At 41.4% G+C, this 20,433-nt stretch overlaps 1 protein-coding gene across 1 annotated transcript in view; it reads left to right on the forward strand.

Moving 5' to 3' along the window:
• Positions 1-4,515: 4,515 nt before the first annotated feature.
• The window catches only part of LOC134528916 (protein disulfide isomerase crld-1), a 66,114-nt gene continuing 50,196 nt past the window's right edge, over positions 4,516-20,433 (forward strand). The window contains exons 1-3 of the mRNA XM_063362583.1: positions 4,516-4,590; positions 4,705-5,193; positions 16,699-16,753. Coding sequence (XP_063218653.1) covers positions 4,516-4,590; positions 4,705-5,193; positions 16,699-16,753 — 619 coding nt within the window. The remainder of the gene's footprint in view (positions 4,591-4,704; positions 5,194-16,698; positions 16,754-20,433) is intronic.

The raw sequence follows: 20,433 nt of genomic DNA on the forward strand, positions 1-20,433 counted from the left end.
GCCTGATACATCGCCATTTTATTTTCTGTTGCTTAGCCTCCGGTTAAGCAGCTAGCGGCCGGTTCATCCACCCGCTAGGTTAGCCGGGACTTTAACTGGAAGGTAGACGTTAACAGGGAGTCATAAAACCGAAATAAGAGCTAGTCTGCGGTTAAATTTTAGCCGGAACTTTAGCCGGAGGTCATAAAACCGGCCCTTAGTGCACATGAAAATTTCATTAGGAGTAATAACTAAAACTTTTTATGTACTTAATATTCATGAATATTTATTACATGTTAATTGATATGCTTTAGTGACACAAAACTGGCCGTCAACATCTTCCCGTGCTCCGCACCTTTCCGCGGGAAATCGAGTCCTCCCTGGCCGGGTTGCCAGGGAGAGTCGTCAGTCGCCATTTAGCACTCACCAGGGCCGGCAGCTCCGCGCACGTGGAGCTTTCAACCTCCGCCCCAAAACCAGCATGTAGCTTCCATAGGTAAATCCTTGTAATCCGTTTTCATCCGCTCCACGGTCGGCCCTAAATCGACTGTACGATATGTCGTGTGGTTTTTATTAATAATGTGTGACTCAGCCACGAGTCGTTTCGCGTAATACGTAAATCTTATTGTTCTGGGCAGCACGCCGATGTGCCCGCGCTTAACGCCGTAATTCCTCCGTCAGGAGATTTGGACTTTGCCCACGCAGGGCGGCATTGCGCCAAACGCGAACAGTGACTTAGTAACGAATCAGTTCCTGGGACTTGTCGCGGTCGCGAGTGAGTCTCCGTGCCCCGGTACCGCCGCGCCCGCGCCCAGCATTACGTGGCCCCACGCCACACCACGAGGATTGACTCTCGGTAACTATGTTATTTTAATCTGAGTAGTGTTCTTGCATCAGATTCTTCCGGCCGATGGGACAATTTCAGGCCAGACTCTTTTCACCGGTATCGCTGTTAGTATTAGTTTCAGCCCTCAGCCAATCACGTGCGGATAATCCCAGTGGTTCAACTAAGTCATTCATTCACTAATTAATTGGAGTGTTCCTTTGTTTCACCGTCCCGAGTACCGCTAGCCGCAACCTTCAGATGCGTCACGCGCCTTCATCGCCTCTACTACTGCTCTCAGGGTAGCCTAAAACTCTCGGTGGGGTATTTCTAGGAAATTCCGCGAACCGCGAATCAATACCGCCATTCGAGGGCTGTGTGTGCAGATATGAGAAGGTAGACGATGATACGGCCAGTTACGTGATGGTGTTCTGTATCAAGTGATGTAGTGTACCGGGTGACGTGTTAATAAATCAATTTCTATTTAAGTGTTATTTTAATCATACGGCGTCCTGGGTGGCCTAAACAAACTGGGGAATCCTTGTCGACGCGTCCCTGCCTGCAGCCACGAGGCAAAGAACCCCGCCCTCGAGTCAAAATTCTAGTTCTCATAATTTAAATTCATTTAATTGTAAAACAGGCAGTGGGGACGGCGTCAAGTACATGTGTTTGCAAGAGAAGATACTATTTCTTGTTTAGAGTTGATTATGATATGTTTTTAGTAGTTTGCGAATACTAGGATTGTAGCTAGGGGTATGCAAATTTCGAATCTACCACCTTCATATACAGATACTTTAAAATTTTCTTCGATGCCCCAAATAGCCATCTACGCTACGGACAATTCATTTCTTGTAAGATTTAAATAATTCTTTAACATGCATGTAAGTAGTGTGTAATAGGAGCTACTGGCGCAGGATGTGGTGCCGGTGCCGAGCCACAAATCTGATTCTGACGTCACGGCGGCCATCTTGAATGAGCGTAATGGGACACAGCGTAACGGGAAACAGCGTAAAGGGACACATCGTGACAGGACAAGTAGTACAGTGACCTTGACCTTGACCCCGGCGGCCATATTGGATCTGCCATCTTGTATACCGTCGACTTTGTTTCTGTTGTATGTTCCTAGATAGCACCATCGTCGCTCTTGATTCTTTTCTGTTCCACTGGAAGCCGCCATCTTGGATACCATCGACTTTGTTTCTGCTGTTTGTTCCTAGATAGCGCCAGCGTCGCTCTTTATTTTTTTCTGTTCCACTGGAGGCCGCCATCTTGGATACTGTAGTCTTTGTTTCTGTTGTTTGTTCCTAGATAGCGACAGCATCGCTCTTGATTTTTTTCTGTTCTGCTGGAGGCCACCATCTTGGATACCGTCGACTTTGTTTCTGCTGTTTGTTCCTAAAGAGCGCCAGCATCGCTCTGTCACATCACATAAGGTCGATGTTACATTACCTTCCATAGCTATTATTTTCCTTATCGACATATTAAATTTAATTTTTTATGCAAAATACATTGGAAGCGCTGTGATTCGAACAATCGCAGCTCTGATCGTTAGGTTGGAAAACATACGCCTTTATCCGCACGGCCATCGAGACATTTACCAGACTGAGAATTAAATAAGGTATATATAAAAATAACATGCATATTCGGACTTGTATTTTTTTTAAATTTGAAGTAATAATAGCACTACCTGATCGAGACAGAACCACCATCTTGTATTAAGACGTAACTGTTACAATTATCGTTACGGTCGCCATCTTGAAAATCTGTAATTTTTATGTTATAAAATCGGGAAAATTTTTAAAAATCATTAAAAAAATATTTAATCAAATTAAATTCCTAATAAAAATCTTAAAAACCACTGTTGCACTTATCGTTACGGTCGCCATCTTGGATTATATAAATGTTGCATGTTTCGATACACCCGCCATTTGGTTGAGTACGATGCCATCGTTACACTTTATGTTACGACCGTCATATTGGATCCTATTAATGTTGCATGTTTCGTTATGGCCGCTATCTTGAAAATCTTTATTTATCATCCAATTTTAATTAAAAAAAGTTCAAAATTCATCGAAAAATTAACTTATTTGAATTCTGATTGATTATATTGATTCCCGTCCTTGGTTCGAAACCGGTGAGAGCAAAAAATAAAAAACGACATCCTTCCTCCACATAAGCCACCTACAGACTGACCTACCATCAATACCAAGGTATATATATTGTCAACTGGTATGACATCATGCCCGACATCTTGTCTTCGTCCACTGGAGGCCACCATCTTGTTTGCGCCTGCGAGAGTGTGCTGGTGTCATGTTAGTAAGTATAATTTTCTGTTCACTATACCTGTAACCTCGACTGTTGGCATTGTACTTTGCCCTTGACCTTGAACTTTGACCTTGACCTTGAACTTTGACCTTGACCTTGAAATTTAACCTTGACCTTGAAATTTGACCCTGACCTTGAACTTGAAAATTGACCTTGAACTTTGACCTCGACCTTGAAATTTGACCTTGACCTTGAACTTTGATCTCGACCTTGAAATTTGACCTTGACCTTGATCTTTGACTTTGACCTTGACGACCATCATGGATCCGACATTTTATGATCAGTATATGCTATCAGGAGCTACCGCCTGCTAGTGGTCATTGTCACCATCTGGTTTTCGTCTGCTGGAGGACACCATCATGTGTGTGTACTCATCTTACCATCATGATAGTTTTATTCTAACCCGCTACAGTGCAGTAATCATTTATTACTGAGGTGTCCACCATCTTGAAATCATGTAATTATTTAGGCAGACATTCCGAGGAGTTCCAGCTGCGCTGCGGAGGTGGACGGACGTGTCCCGGAGCAGCTCCTGCAGTCTTGCTTGTTTAGTTGTTGATAGAACTTCTCAGTGCTATCACAACCGACAGCAGACAGTCTAGAAAGGTGCCTGTGTGCCTAGTGCGGACAGGCGGTAACAGTTATCGCTGTACAGGTAAAGGTATTGACGACCGACGAACTCAGTGACACCCGGGGTGTTAGAACCCCTGTAGCCTAGCCACGAATCCGGCTAACTAGCCCCGGGGGAGTGGTCAGTGGGTGCAACTGAGCGATTAGGACTGAGTGACATCAGCGACATGGACGAAGGCCCTTCAGGCAATGGTGAGCAGCCAGGCTGGACCACAGTGTCCAACAAGAGGGCAAAGCGTGTCCACAGCGACCGAAGTGCGGAAAGCAGCGACGAGGAGGGCCCAGCCCCTACTCCCGCCCCCCAAGCGCCTTCAGAGCCAGCGACCAAGGCTCCCAAAGTGAAGCCATTATTTGTGTTCCTGGATGCAGGGCATCAATATCCGAGGGTCTATCACGCCCTGAAATCAGCCCTGGCAGAGAAGTTTGTCTGCCAGAACCGCGGCCGCGATGAGCTCATGGTCCATACGGCCAATATCACCGAGTACCACCGCGCCATTAAGGCCCTTCAGGCCATCGGCGCTCAACACTCCGTCCTGCTCCAGCGGGAGGAGACGCCCCAGAAGTTCGTGTTGCGTGGCGTGCACCGCCACTCGCCCAACGACTTCCTACAGCAGTAATTCGCTGCAGCCAACCTGCCGGTACAAACCTGCTGGTTTCTTGAAAACCGGCAGAAACGCGAAAAATGCGACGCGCTCGTCATAGAGGTGCCGCAGACGTACGACGCCGAGAAAATCAGCGCCCTGACAGAATTTGCTGGCATGCAGATCCGCGTCGACGACTACCGCCGCCCCTCAGGCCCTAGTCAATGCAGTGTTTGCCAGCGATTCAACCACGTCGGCAAGGGCTGAAGATCCGCCCCAGTCTGCAGGTGGTGCAGTGGCCCGCACCGCGCCCCCGACTGCCCTCTGGCCGGGCAACAGGAGCACAAAAAATGTGCTCACTGCCAGGAACAGCACTGCGCCAACTACAAGGGCTGCAGTGCCTACAAAAAGGAAAGCCGCAGGCACCTTCCACCCCAGGTCCGCAAAGCACGCGAACAGCAGTCTCGCCGCGACATCCGCGAGAACAGACGAGCCGCGACACAGCCCGCGCCCCAGCAACAACCCCCACCGGGCTTCTTCGGTCCCCCAGGCCCCCAACCATGGGGCCCACCGAGGCACCACCCGCCCCCGGGCTTCACTCAGTTCACCAACAACAGGTTCGAGGCACTGACACACCACGGTGTACCCAGCTACAACGAGCTGGACTTCCCTGTCGTCGCCAACAATCCCTGGCAGCGCAGGCCGCGACAAAAGCAGCCAAAGAAAAACTGGGCGGGCCACAAGAACGGCAATGGCAAACAACAACAACAACAACAACAACAACAACCGACCCCAGCTTTCCCAGCTGCCCCAGCTGCCCCGGCCAAGGAAAAACCCGCCGCGGCCCCGCGACGAGTGACGCCATCAGCAGCTGCCAAACCATGGTTGTTGACACAGCCCCTGTGTCACCACCTCCCCCACCCACACCCGCCACCGACACGCAGGTGCCACTCCTGGAGGATGTCCAATCCTTCCTCCTCAACAATAAGGCCATAAGTGCCACCACACAATTGCGCGGTGCCATCGGCCCACTTTGTCAACTGATGGCAATCTGGCTCGACCCAGCGAAATCCATGGCCGATAAAATCCGTGCAACCATGGATTGCGTGTGTGCGCTCGCCGACACCATCCATTGCGGCGATGAATAATGCGGCTCCGGTTCACAACACAAACCCGGCCAGTAGTTTTAAGTTAAATTCCCTCCTATTCTGGAATGCACGTGGCATTAAAAATAAATTAACGGAATTAATAAACCACCTGGATAAATATAAAATTAAAATAGTAGCGATAAGTGAAACGCACTTAAAACCGACTGATAGGCTAACCATTTTAATTATGTCATCTACAGGCGCGACCGCGATGCCAGAGGCGGCGGAGTCGCCCTGGCAGTACACAACAGTATCAGGCACTCTGCCTGCCAGCTCCCCGATTTTCAAAATTTAGAAGCAAAAGGTATTAATTTGACTATTAACCGCCAACAAATTAAACTCATTTCAATGTATGCGATCCCTGGTAGGTCCCTCAGCGTGGCGGATCTGGACGCTCTGTATGGGGCGGCCCCGAGATTCCTCGCTGTAGGCGACATAAATGCAATACACATAGAGTGGAACTGCAGGTGCGCTACAGCGAACGGCAGATTACTCTACACTCACCAGCTTAATAAAAACTATCACGTACATGCTCCCTCAGAGCCAACACATGACTCTGGCAGTCTAAATAGCATACCCAATATATTAGATATCGCCCTAAATAAGCGTGTCAACACGGGATTCGAACTCGAGGTTGTACACGACATGTCGTCAGATCATTTCCCTGTTCACTTAATCTTCGATGACGCAACTGTAGATAAAAATCCACCGCGCAAAGTTAGGGATTACAAGAACGCAGATTGGCAACGATTTAAACATTACTTAATGATTAATCTCCCTGACGCGGCCGAAATTAATATTGAAAATAGTGAAAATCTAGATTCTGCGATAACTGAATTAACTGTAAAAATCCAGGAGGGTATCAGCCAGTGCATCCCTGAAAAGGAGGCTAGGTTAGCGCATGACGAACTGCCAGAGTACATCCGCAGCTTGATCACACAAAAGAATCGACTGCGGCGCAAATACACGCGGCGCCGTACACAACAGACGAAACGCCGAATCAATGAACTCAAAACAGTCATATCCGACGAAATCTCACTCTGGCGCAGCAGCCAGTGGGAAACAAAAATATCAAAACTCAAGACCCAGGACGGCAGTGCCTGGGACCTGACTAAACGAATTCTAAACAAAACGGATAAAATCCCGCCCCTCCAAACAAACAACGGCGTAGTTTTTCAGCCCCAACACAAGGCACAGGCCTTCGCCGACACACTGGAAACAGCTTTCCAGCCAAATAAGCAGCCCTGCGACAGGCAATTCACCGCACAAATTTACCGCGAACTTCATATTAAATTGCGACAGCCCATTGTCTCCGAGCCCTTGCGAACACAAGAACAGGAAATAAAGCGAGCAATCAGAAAAATGAAGCCGCACAAAGCTCCCGGAAACGATGGCATACAAGCTGTTGTTCTTAAACAACTCCCAAACGAAACACTTGAATACTTAGCGGAATGCATAAATGCAATGTTTCGATTAAATATTTTCCCCTCTCAGTGGAAAGAAGCACAAGTTATATCCTTCCACAAGCCGGGTAAAGACAAAACACTACCACAAAACCACAGACCAATCAGCCTATTAAGCACTGTGTCGAAAGTCGCAGAATGCATTATACTAAATCGTCTCAACAGATACATTAGCGATAACAACATACTGCCTAACGAACAGTTCGGCTTCCGCAGTACTCACTCAACAGTACACCAATTAGTGCGTCTCACAGAAGTGATAACAAGTGCATTTAACGCACACGATTATGTAGTCGCAACGTTTATAGACGTAGAAAAAGCCTTCGACAGAGTTTTTCATGCGGGGCTGATTTATAAACTCTATCAAACAGGATTTCCAGACTGCTACATCAAGCTAGTCGCGTCCTACCTAGCAGACAGAACATTCAGAGTATTCACAGAAGGAGCTCTATCAGACATCAAACAAATACGAGCAGGAGTACCACAAGGTAGCATCCTAGGCCCTGTCTTATTTAACATATACGTAAGCGATATGCCACGCCCCACACACCGCCTCGTCGAACTAGGCTGCTACGCAGACGACACGGTGCTGTATAGCAGGTCTCACAACCTCCAGCTAGCCACAGACAGACTACAAGTCGCACTCACCGAGTTCCAACACTGGTGCACGACCTGGCGAATTAAAGTAAATACAACTAAGTCTGAAGCAATTGTGTTTACCCGCAAACGCATTACTCCTGTCGACAACAGGCCACACATTAGTTTGTTTGACGAAAACATCCCTCACAAAGACGTAGTCAAATATTTAGGCGTACAAATGGACAGGAAACTGCTTTGGCGCATTCACATAGACGCCAAACGAACGAAAGCGCAGGCTAGAATCAGTGCCTTATACCCAGTCATGAGTAGGCGACGCGGCAGCACAGTCAAAAATGGCTTGCTGCTTTACAAAGCCCTTATCCGCCCCATCATAACATATGCAGCCCCTGTCTGGGCAACCGCAGCTCGCACACACTTGCTGAAACTACAGCGAATTCAAAACAAATGTATTGAATCGCTACAGACGCCCCAGTGTATTGTCCTGTAGAAGCTTTGCATCGCGAAACGGAAACGGAAACTTTGCAAGACATTTACATTCGTACAACACAAACATTTTACGATAAATGTTTAAACAGTTTAAATCCGCATGTTTCATCACTTGGGAATTATGATCCAGACATAACACAAAAACACAAACGCCCGAAATCAATCCTCGCGCATCTCCCCCCGTAGCGATGCGCGATTGGCCGAGCAGCCGGCCAATCACAGCTGCCTGAGGCGGCCGAGGCCGGACCCCAACTACGTGGTTGCGGACTGGTGGGAAAATTTCGCACATACACTTGTATTGCTGGCAGTTCGTCATAGATAGATTTAGTTACTATCTTTTATCACACTAAAAATTTTGCGTTAAACATGCGAAACTCCTCCCCTACCCCCTGAACAACATACACAATCTAGATTATAGGTGTCAAAAAAAAAAAAAAAATCAAATAAGAAAAAATAAACAAAAACATATATAGTTGTTAGGAATTTAGCTTTAAGTACACAACATTTTGCGTTAAACATGCGAAATCAACACACCACAACACCACCAGCGATAAGGACACACAGTGCCAATTCAAAATAGTGCGAAGCACACAGGTGTATGTACGGCCCCCTCGGGTTCACTGCCTGTCGTGTTAGTACTGACCCTCATGTCTGATAGCATCGCTCGCCTGGCAGGCCTCACCTCCAGTGCTGGTTGTGTTCTGAAAGGCATGAGATTTTGAATTACAGCTTAAATAAATTAACTAAAATGTTCCTTCTTCGTAATTTTAAGTGGGCTGGCTGGCAGCCTGGCGGGAAACGACTAAAGTCGCCCCCGAAACAACCAGTGCCACCCAAAACAATGCGGACAGCAATGTCCAAGCCCCCAACCCCCCCGCATGGTAGACTCTTTTCTACTCTATCCAACTCTTCTTCCAGATCCATCCTTCTGTTTTCCCGTAAGCCTCCTGCTCGATATTAATGCATGAAATTTTGCATCCCGCGTGTCAGAGCCCAGTGTTTTACCTGTGTCTATGCAGGTTTTACCTGGGCCCAACTTATCTAGTTATATTCTAGTATAATCAGTGAGGGGAGTTAGTCATGGCGCCAATCGCTGCCATGGCTGGCCAATCCCCTCCTAGCATATGATGCATGCTACCCCTCCTGCATGGCTAATACCCTGCATGATTAGAGCGTATGGGCTTCGGCCTGAGATGCACTTAGTCTCCCTCCCTAACCCGGAACCCTCCCCAACACACTTAGATTTAATTTAGGTTAGGAAAAAAAATCGTAATTATTTAGCTAGAAATGCGGGAAAAATTCCAAAAGTCTCCGAAAAATCAATTATTAATTTACAAATTGAATAGATGTATTCCTGTCCACGGTTTGATTCTTGAACAGTGACAGTTGTAACTAATTATTAAATAAATTTTATATTCTGTTTTCCATTACCTTTTGCGGAGTTTATTAATCATTCACTATACGAAAATCAACTCAAGACAATATACCTGACCAACGAATTAAATACAGTGCCGATTAGCCTAACATGAAAGTCTAATTTTTCAATAATCTGAATAACCTATAAGCTGTTCATGTACAAAGCTACACATACAGGCCAATTGTCTTCAGACCATGAGACCGAGTCATGACAATATCAGACGTATAGGCTAGTCATTTCAGGACCGCGTGACCTTCTTCGTCGTTAGCTAGTTATATTTAATTAGTCCATCGTGACATTTTTTATACATACTAAATGGCAAAGTGACCTTGAAAAATATTTTAGTAACACCAAGAGGTTTTGAACTAGTAAATATTCAGTCACTACATTTTGTACTACGCGCAATCAACAAAAAGGAAGCACCGTCAACGAAAAGGCTGCACATTTGGAAGCACCGCCAACGAAAAGGAAGCACATTTGGAAGCACCGGCAACGAAAGGCAGCACAGTTGGAAGCACCGCCATCAAAAAGGCAGCACATTTGGAAGCACCGTCAACGAAAAGGCAGCACATTTGGAAGCACCGCCATCAAAAAGGCAGCACATTTGGAAGCACCGACAACGAAAAGGCAGCTCATTTGGAAGCACCAACATCGAAAAGGCAGCACCGCCAACGAAAATGCAGCACATTTGGAAGCATCGTCAAAGAAAAGGCACCACATTTGGAAGCACCGTCAACGAAAAGGCAGCACATTTGGAAGCACCGTCAATGAAAAGGCAGCACATTTGGAAGCACCGCCATCGAAAAGGCAGCACATTTGGAAGCACCGTCAACGAAAAGGCAGAACATTTGGAAGCACCGACATCGAAAAGGCAGCACCATCAACGAAAAGGCAGCACATTTGTCATTAGCTATATATGTATATAAGATACCATCATCATAAAGTGTAACAATGAAAACATAGTTGAAAGCGAATGATTAACTTGTTTAGTTAATACTAAACACCAAAAAACATAACATACTGATTGGCTGCGAACGAGGGAATTAGTAATCGACTGATTTTTATATGAGTCGTAAATAAAAGTTTCGTAATAACGATTAATTCGATTGTTTTTATTCAACGGTTCTCATTAGATATTATAGAAACCGGTATTTTTTGATCACAATTTAAACTGTGATAGCTCCTTTTGAATAGCATTGATTTTAGCTATGATACGATTACAGTGCAAGAACTTCTTATCTGTTCTAATTGTGAATTGTTAATAATTGCGAATAATTACAAAATTCGTACACGAAATAATAATATTAATAAAATAACTAAATTAAAATATGCTGCAAAGTGAAAGCTTAATACTAAACACCAAATACACTAATAAGAGAAATGTAGAGTAGAAAAGCTAACTGATCTAAGTGCCAAAAGTATGTTTTTGAATAAAGGGAAAAAATATGAATATTATTGAAGATATTTAAGAATAAAAATGTTACATAACATGTGTATAAGTGCATGACAAGAAATTGTTTACTTTTATTGAACACAAAACTTAAAGAAAAATTTGCAAACATGGTACTTTTGGAAATGATCTATGTGCCAGTAGAAGTGTACTTCTAAATGCACTATGTCCAGAGGGACGTCGAAAGTTAGGCACTTAAAATTTGTCGGTAAAACTGCCGGTTTTCTTCGTCAATAAATTCCAACATTGCACGAAGATCGTTCTTTTTGTTATCAGTCAGTGGATTAACATTAGGTAACCCCTCAATTTGCGCTGACACAATGTCACCCACAGTGATTCCTTTCTTCAGCACTCTGCATGTCTCCCATTCCAGCATGTCACTGAAGCTGTTCCTCTTGTACATTACTAAACCAGGATTATCTTTGGTCACTTTAAGGCACGAAACTTGAGTAATGCCTAGATTTGAGGCATCAATATAGCTTGATGAAGCTTTATCGAAGTTTAAAAACCTGTCAGTCATATCCAGTACTTGGAACGGTCTGGAAGGTCTCACTGAAGTAATAACACTTTTAACATGTTCAACAGTCTGCATTTTACAATGCTTTGCACGCTTCTCAATGATAGCAAAGTCTCTATCCGAGGAAGAGAAACTGTGGCCAGAAAGGAGGAATTTGTGTTCAATGCTGTCGAAAAAACCTGAAGCAACGAGAAAAATGTACACAAAAAGCAGCATTCTGTTTTTGATCTGCCCTGCGTAGTTGTCACTCCAAATGCAAAGCTGCCGTTTATATGGTGCAAATAGTCCAGAATTTATAGCTTGCAACAGACACCATGCCATCTGGTTCCCACCTCGGCCAGATTGCCCTTCGTGCCACACGCACATTATTGCATCTGAAGTATCATTTATGTGAATTCCGAAGTTGTAGCAGGATAGTTGGCGACTGTAGTACATGTTGGTATGTGTCAGCTTTGGAAGTGGAAAAACCTTTTGCAAATCCATTGTGATTGTGCATGTATCACTGTCTGGTAAAGCGCTGCGTGTACTATCATCTTTCATAGTCTTGAAAGCCTGTTCTGCTTTCCTGTGATGTAGTTCAAGATCGATTTTGGCCTGGCGTACTTCATCGGTGTCTCTACTCTTTGTTTTCATGTGAAGTAAATCACAGTTTTTACACGTGTCCATTCGAGGTCTTTTGAACGACAAGTTGGGAAAATCTCTCAAAAAAACACTCCGATAAAACTTGTAGTTCACACTACTTTCGGGGTGTTTTACTTTAAAAGCTTCAAAGAGCCTATTCACCTTCAGCTCAGGGTTCAAGTTATGTTTTTCTGATTTCTTACGGTTGTAATGGCTTTCATCTCTTGGGAAACTCTTAACATGGGTTTTAACCATTTCCCTGTCACGAACAGTGTACTTGAATGTTTTAACACAGCCACGTTTATCTTTGAAGACAGTATTACCGGCTTTCTTCTTCTTAACAAGTGTAGTAATTTTCTGTGGACTGACTGCAAATATTTCCATGAAAGTGTTCTTACATACCTGCTTATGATCGCCACTTCCATCAGGAACTGTAAAGGTAACTGTAGACTGCCTTCTGCTTTCCGAGGGATCATCGTAACTGCCATGACAACGTCTCTGCACAGGTACAATGTGGATGAGTCCAAAAAGATAGCTTCCTTGTTCGTTATTCTTCAGATTATGGAATGATTCGTACAGTTTGATCTTGCCGTCGTCCGGGGTCTCGGGCTCGAGTCCCGGTGCGGCTCCTAGCGGGAATGGCTGTTGCCGATGTAGTGTTTCCGGGTGGGTGCCAGACTAGCTCTGTTTCTAGTCGATAGGTGGGTCGTGGGGTCGGTTGCCCTGCGTGGCCCACTAGGACCGTCGGTGGTGTTGCGTGGGATATGAGGGATTCCTTACTGGGCAGTGGTTGGGAGTTGTATGGTTAATTGATTAGACGTTGAATTAATGCGGCAAATGACGTGCGTCGTTTATTCATGCGACTGTGGGCTTGGTGTAATACCGTGTATTACACACCACGTCGTACAGAGAGTGATGTCACACAATACATAAGTTACACAATTACACAAAGTTATTCTGAAAAGTTACGTAATGAAGGCATGGCACAAGTTTACAAAAATGTTGCGTGATGGTGCGTTGCACAAGTTTACTGAAATGTTACGTGGTGGCGCGTCGCACAAGTTTACTCAAGAATGTTCCAGGTTCAAGGTGTCGCACAAAATTACTAAAATGTTACGTATTAGCGTGGCACTAGGCAGTTCTGAGCCTGGTTATACACAAGAGGGGTGAGGGCGATTGGAGTCGGCCAATCCCGTATATCAATGTCTCGAGGCGGTGTTCGCATCCACTGTAGTGGAGCGCGGACCGCAGCTAAATTCGTCCAAGTTCCCTTACGGGGTGGTGTCAGTGCCGGGGCGACTGGTTTTAATTCAAGTTCTGTGGTTCGGAAGGCGGCCCATGCCATATACTGAAAACTACCCCGCAGACCAAGTGTGGTGCAGGGGGTTTTAAAAGTTATGCGGCCGGATTAAGTCCTGGACCGAAATTTGGACTGGGTACGCACGGAGAGATTAATAAAAAGAGGTTTCGAGGAAGTGACTATAATTACCAGAAGTGAGTTCAATGCAGACAAAGGATGATGTCTCTCCGTGGGACGTGCGTCCGCCCCGGTCCACGAGTCGCGCTGTACTGCCGTTTGTCATGGCGTCCGGCCGAGGCTCGGTGTCCCTCGCGCCAGGGTTGACCTCATTACGTTATTTTCCAATTTGACAAGTTAACAAGAGATTTTAAGGGCGCTAAATTCCTACATTAATTATTAAGGCTAAATTAACATTACTCACCCCTTCTACAATTTAGAGTTAGTATGTTTACGAATTATGTTCTTTAAATTATACGTCACACCAGAGACCGTTCGTCTCCTGCCGGACTGCTCCGGTGGGGGGTAATAACGAAACACAAGGGGTTAATAATTATGTCACATGAATTACTTAACTAATCTAGGCAGAAGGCCGCCAGGGGAACACTCACACACGTATCGACACATTTACACACGTGAGTGCCCGGGCACTCCTACGTCGCACTTTCATTAAGCGAATGTTTAATTTATACGTAATATTGTTTATATTCTGTGTGTGTTTTATCAACGTGGTCAACTGTACTGTTGGTCTGTTTATTATGGGGCCGGGTTCTACCTTGTCTGCTGGTGGCTCGCCTGACTCGGGTGGGCCATGGCTAGGGGCGCTTTCTGTTAGCGGGGTTGAATACTGGCGGTTGCAGGTCGGGCTTTAGCGTGGCCTTCGGTCGGACGACATCAATCTTCATGTGCTTTATCTCCTTACAGCTGTACTTGCATTTACAATTCACCTGAAACAAACGAGTAGAAATAATTACTGCAGTATCAAAACAATTAGTGTTTTCAAAATACATTTGATTGACCCAAATGGATTAGGTTCACAGTAGTTGTTTTTACTTTAAAAAATGAGTCTTGTTTGGCTTATTTCAAATGACTTAATATTAATTTTAACACTGGTAACATAATAAATATATTGTGTGATAAAATCCCTGAATGATACCACTAGACTAGTTTTTTTGGTTAAAAATGCTTACTAAACATATGAAAATAAATCACACACATACATTAACATTGAATACTAACCTCATTCGTTGGCATTCGTTTCGAATTTTTCCCTCTACAGCACTTTTTTCTAGCGCAGGGTGTCCCTCCCTGTTTTCTGCGTATGTGCACCTGTATGACTTCCTTTCATCACCACTAAAAGCAGGCGATTTATTAATGTTTGAAACTTCAGTTTTCTCCTCCATTCTGAGCGTTCATACTCGTTACATAAAAAGAAAATAGTGTGTCTACGTTCTTCCAGCTTGTGGCACTTAGATCAATTAGCGCTGCAAGGGCCTGCGGACATGCAGGTTGTGCCATCTGTTGTCGCTCGTAAAAACTATTTGAAACACGACTGGCACTTAAATCCAACAGCAGTACATTGGCGCGGGCACGTAGATTATTTTGCTGTATGAAACTCATTTTCGTAAATTTTGGCACTTAGATCAATTAGCTTTACCACTCTACAAATATGTTAGGTAGGTACTTAAATATTGAAATTAATATTCTTGATGTGTAATAGAAAATCACCATCGTAAAGCTATAAAATATGTTACTTATATCCCTGACTTGTTCTATATCCCGGAGTCATTACCTCCATATGGGATCTACAGAACAAAAATTGAATAAATAAATAAATAAATAACACTAAAAATGAAATTCCAATTGTGCCCAGAAAAATTATTATTTTGACTTTAGGTATGCTTTAACAGATGCTGGAAATATCTTGTCCTTTTTCTTCTTTTCGTTAGTAGTTAATATTTACAATATAACATAAATAATTTTTTTTTTCAGAAGAGATTATTACAGTAGTAAATTACAAATAAAAAAACTTTGTTATTAGAGATCAAACATTTGTATTTATTGCTGTGTGAACAGGTGCTGCGCTCTATTTGCCAGTGAAAAACTGATTGAAGTTTAGTTCTTCTATGAACCACTTTGATGTATTCATGAAGTAAAAAATATTTCCTTGACAATATAAGAAGAAAACATATGTGGCAATTGGTTGTCTGAGAACAATCACAGTTTCACGGGAACCGAGGCTTTTGCTATTTGTGGTTTGGTAGCATTTATAGTTTACAGAAAGCTGATGTGCTATTCGTGTTATGGGAGCGATCGCAGTTTCCAAACTCATGAATTTGCCACATCGGGTGGAGCGCTGGTTACGTCGTGCGACTGTTGATATTGCTACTCTGATCACAGATACTTCGTAAGATTATTCACATACTGCGTCTGCGACATTTTGATATCTTTGACTAAATCACAGGTTGTGATTATACGACCTATCTCGCGTTTTATCTGTATCTTCAATGTGTCTACACGTTGGAGGAAAATTTAGAAAGGTCTTGATTAGACGCTTTTTAATTTAGTGCGGTTATGTGATTGCATAATTACTGATGACTCTTGTGATTATGCTGTACCTAATAGGTAATTAATTTTGCCACTTATACTATTTTATTATATATTTCGTAATTTCTTAGCTTTCATGCAGTGCCCGGCCGGCAGGTTGTTGATATGTTTCAGCATATTTAAAGCTAGCTACTTATATAGAAAATAATTATGAACATATTGGAGAAACCTACGGAATATGTGAAGGGCTAATACGATGTTTGTTGAAAACTCCAAAGCCATTGTAAAGTGTTCACAGTATGTACATAATGTTCTTAAAACAATAAATATTTTAATTTTTATGGTTTATGTGAATTAATGACAGAAATAGTTGAAGGGTCATTCGGACTAGATGAATAAGCTACAAACAATTGGGGAAACTGAAATCAGGGTAAATATGGGTAAATATGTAGTTTAGCGGTATTTGCGAAAATAAATTTTAAAAATCCGAAAATACTTTTATTATATGCTCTTTCACTTTTTTAATTAAACCCGGCGGAGATAAGAAATTCCAAATACTTTAGGAGATATCGAATTTTTTAATTTTCATAGTTGGGTGGTATTTGTTAAAAAAAGTTTAAAAATTCCGAAAATACTTTAATTCTATGCTCTTTAACTTCTCTTTTCATTAAATCCGGCGGAGATAAGAAATTCCAAATACTTTAGGAGATATCGAATTTTTTAATTCTCATCACAATACCTGTGCATTCATGCTGCCTTAACCATTGTTTCTTGTTTACTAGTATGAATTTGTTTTTTCACGCGACGTAGGTGAACGACTACATCATTTTCTACTAATGGCAAAGGAATTGTACCCGCCTCTAACTTAGGTGAGTTTTTAACGTTTTAAATTTTAATGTTTTATTTAGCAAGTAATAAGTAAAAAAAAAAAAAAAAATTACGTGAGTTCCTACTGTTCATCCTTTGTCCCGGTTTGTTTAGTCAGGTCAGTTACATTATAAATACTTTAAAACTAAACAACCATTAAAATTAATTCACATTATTTTTAATGTCTGCTTAGTTTTAAAGTATTTATAATGTAGCTGACCTGACCTAATCGACCATTTTAATTAATTAGGCATTCACGAACACACGGCAAAATAAAAAAAATGGCAACGGTCGAATGATAAACACAGGTATTGTATTGCAAAATAAGAACGGCGATATCTCCTAAAGTATTTGGAATTTCTTACCTCCGCCGACTTTAATGAAAAGAGGAAGTGAAAGAGCATGTAATCAAAGTATTTTCAGATTTTTAACATTTATTTTCGCAAATACCGCTCAACTACATATTTACCCACAATTTAAGTATATCTAATTTAGGTAAGTCTAATAAACTATTTACAAAATTTTAAAGTATTTTAAATTTATTAACCTAACCTAACCAACCATCCCCAATATTATAAAATATTTTTAATGTAGCTTAGCTAACCTGACCCCTCATTCTCACGATTTCACGTTATTTTTAATATACCTAGGTACTTAATGTAGTATAACCATTCTTTAAAATCATAAATTACTGCTAAACTACATAAAGGATCACAGTGCCCTGTTAGGTAATAATTTGAAAACATGTAAGGACGTAAATAAATGCAGTTCCGAGTTTTTATTATAATTTTTAGTGGAAAATTGGATTTTCTTAAGAATTATTTGAGGAAAATGGAAAATTTGAAGGGGAGACACTTTTATTTAAAAAAAAAAATAATAACTGGGTGATTTCCAATATTAGTGACTTTTCCTTAGGGTATGAGAAAGAATTCTGAAAGTTTTATTTTTGATCACTACATACGTTGTATTTTCCCTGAAATCAGGGTCAAATTACTGCTTGATTGTGAGAAACTTTCAAGTGGGCAGGGCCATGCAGTGGAGGGAAATTTTTGTGTATAGGCCAATAAAAGTATTAACCGTATAATTATTAAAATTGCTGTTACAATAAAATTACCCAGAATGTAATAATTTACATCATTTTAAATTTGATTAAACTTAGTATTTTTGCAGATTGCACGGCAGTCTCCCACTAGCCTACCAAGTTTCCTCCAGTATCATGCTGCCAGGATCAAGTGCTCAGGATTTTCGGTGTACTAAATTAGAACAAGCAGCATGATTTACAACAAGATTAATGTATACAGGATCATGCCATCAGTATTAAGTGCACAGGATTTTCGACATACTAAATTAAAATAGCAAGCATCATGCTCAACAGGATCAATTTATACAGGATCATACCATCAGGATGATATGAACAGGATCTGGGTATTGCATATTACTAAAAAAATCTAAACTTTCAACCTTCACTAGGATTGTGAATGTGTTTTTCGCTGTAAGTAGAAAATGGAGATGTTTGGTATCATGTAGAACGTTCAACAAAACATGAATTCTGAGAGTTAACCAATATATTTAGAATTCATGACCATGCCAATGTATATTTTGACTCATAAGTGACACTCATGGACATTCATACTTCAGAAAATACAATTCAGAACAGACAAATTCACTATGAAAGACGTTAATTTCTTCTCCCAGAAAACTGATGCTTTCACTTGGCAAACAACATACAAAATGATAAGCAAACAACCAATCCCAATTTGACAGCTTTTTGTATTCATCTCACTATGTGGGGCAAAATATTTCTTAAAAATTAACACAAATCTGCAATTGTATTATAGCTATTGTAAATTATATATTGTAAAAATTTTAGTTAGTTGAAATACAAGTTAACCTAAAATTACCAATTGTATATAGTTGGCATTACATACACAACCAGAAAACAATGTATAAAACTGCTTCCATAATTAATTAAATATTACACTTGTCTGGGCTAGCACCAAAAAATAAAATAAACACAAAATAAACATTGCACGTATGATGTATGTACATGAATACAGTACTTCAGTGTAAAATTGTTGCAGATGATTAAAATCTGACAATATTGCACCTCTGTCTAAACAAAGCCACCACATTGGTTATTAGAACTGAAATATAAAACACATTTGGGATGTAATTTTTTTTTTTCATGCAGAAACTGATAATCTAGAAAATTACAGTGAGGATTAGGTAAATATGTATTGTACGGATTAGCGCCAAAAAAAATCGTACAAATATGAAATAACTTTCATTATATGCTATCTTACGTCCTCTTTTCAGAACCGCCTGCGGAGATAAAAAATTCCAATTACTTTTGGAGATATCAAATTTTTTAATATTCATTTTTTGGCGATTTTTTTAAAAAAAATTTTAAAAATCCGAAAATACCTTTATTCTGTGCTCTTTAACTTCCTCTTTTCATTAAACCCAGCGGAGATCAGAAATTCCAAATACTTTAGGAAATATGGAATTTTTTAATTTTCATGTTGTGCACTGATGCGGCGTTCAGCGGGAAGCCTACGATTCACACATCCTTCTGGACATACCCGAATACTCACGTTGGCAAGCCTTCTTTTCTTAAAATTAGCAAGAAGTAATTAAAAATACTTTAAAACATTGTAGATGGTTGGTTATATTAGGTAAGTATAGCTACATTAAAAAAACTGTAAAATCATTTTATGGTTGCTTAGCAAATAACATTTTAATATGTAGCTATCCAGTGCTAGAAAACCGCTTACATGATTTCACAGTATTTTTAATGTAGCTATCCTAACCAAATCAACCATCCACAATGTTTTGAAGTATTTATAATGTAGCTAACATAACCTAATTGACCATTAGTTAGTTAGTTAATTGACCATTAGTTAGTAGTTAGATGCACGATCGGGCGTTTGCCTCTCGTCTGTTGAAAGAAGGCTTGCCAACGTGAGTATTCGGGTATGTCCAGAAGGATGAGTGAATCGTAGGCTTCCCGCGTTCACCATTGTTGCTTGTTTACAAGTATTATTATGTTTTTTTTTTCGCGACGTAGTTGAACGACTACATCACGTAAAAAGAAAATTACGTGAGTTCCTACTGTTCATCCTTTTTCCCGGTTTGTTAGGTCAGGTCAGCTACATTATAAATACTTTAAAACTAAACAACCATTAAAATTAATTTTTATTATTTTTAATGTCCGTTCAGTTTCAAAGTATTTATACTGTAGCTGACCTGACCTAATCTACCTTTGTCCCGTTTTGTTAGGTCAGGTCAGTTACATTATAAATACTTAAAACTATACAAGTAAAATTAATTGATATTATTTTTAATTTCCGTTTATTTTGAAGTATTTATCATGTAACTAACCTTACCTAATGGAAAATTTCTGTTATTTAGGCATTCACGCACACACGGCAAAATATAAAATGGCGTCTGTTGAATGATTACATAGGGCTTGTATTGCAAAATAAGAACAGCGATATCTCCAAAAGTAATTGGAATTTTTAATCTCCGCAGGCGGTTTTGAAAAGAGGACGTAAAAGAGCATATAATGAAAGTTATTTCATATTTGTACGATTTTTTTTGGCGCTAATCCGTACAATACATATTTACCGAGGATTATTGGTCACTGTTAAATATTTTGGGTGTTTAGTTAGGAATTACCGAT

This window comes from Bacillus rossius, chromosome 2 (genome assembly GCF_032445375.1).
Source record: "Bacillus rossius redtenbacheri isolate Brsri chromosome 2, Brsri_v3, whole genome shotgun sequence".
NCBI lineage: Eukaryota > Metazoa > Arthropoda > Insecta > Phasmatodea > Bacillidae > Bacillus > Bacillus rossius.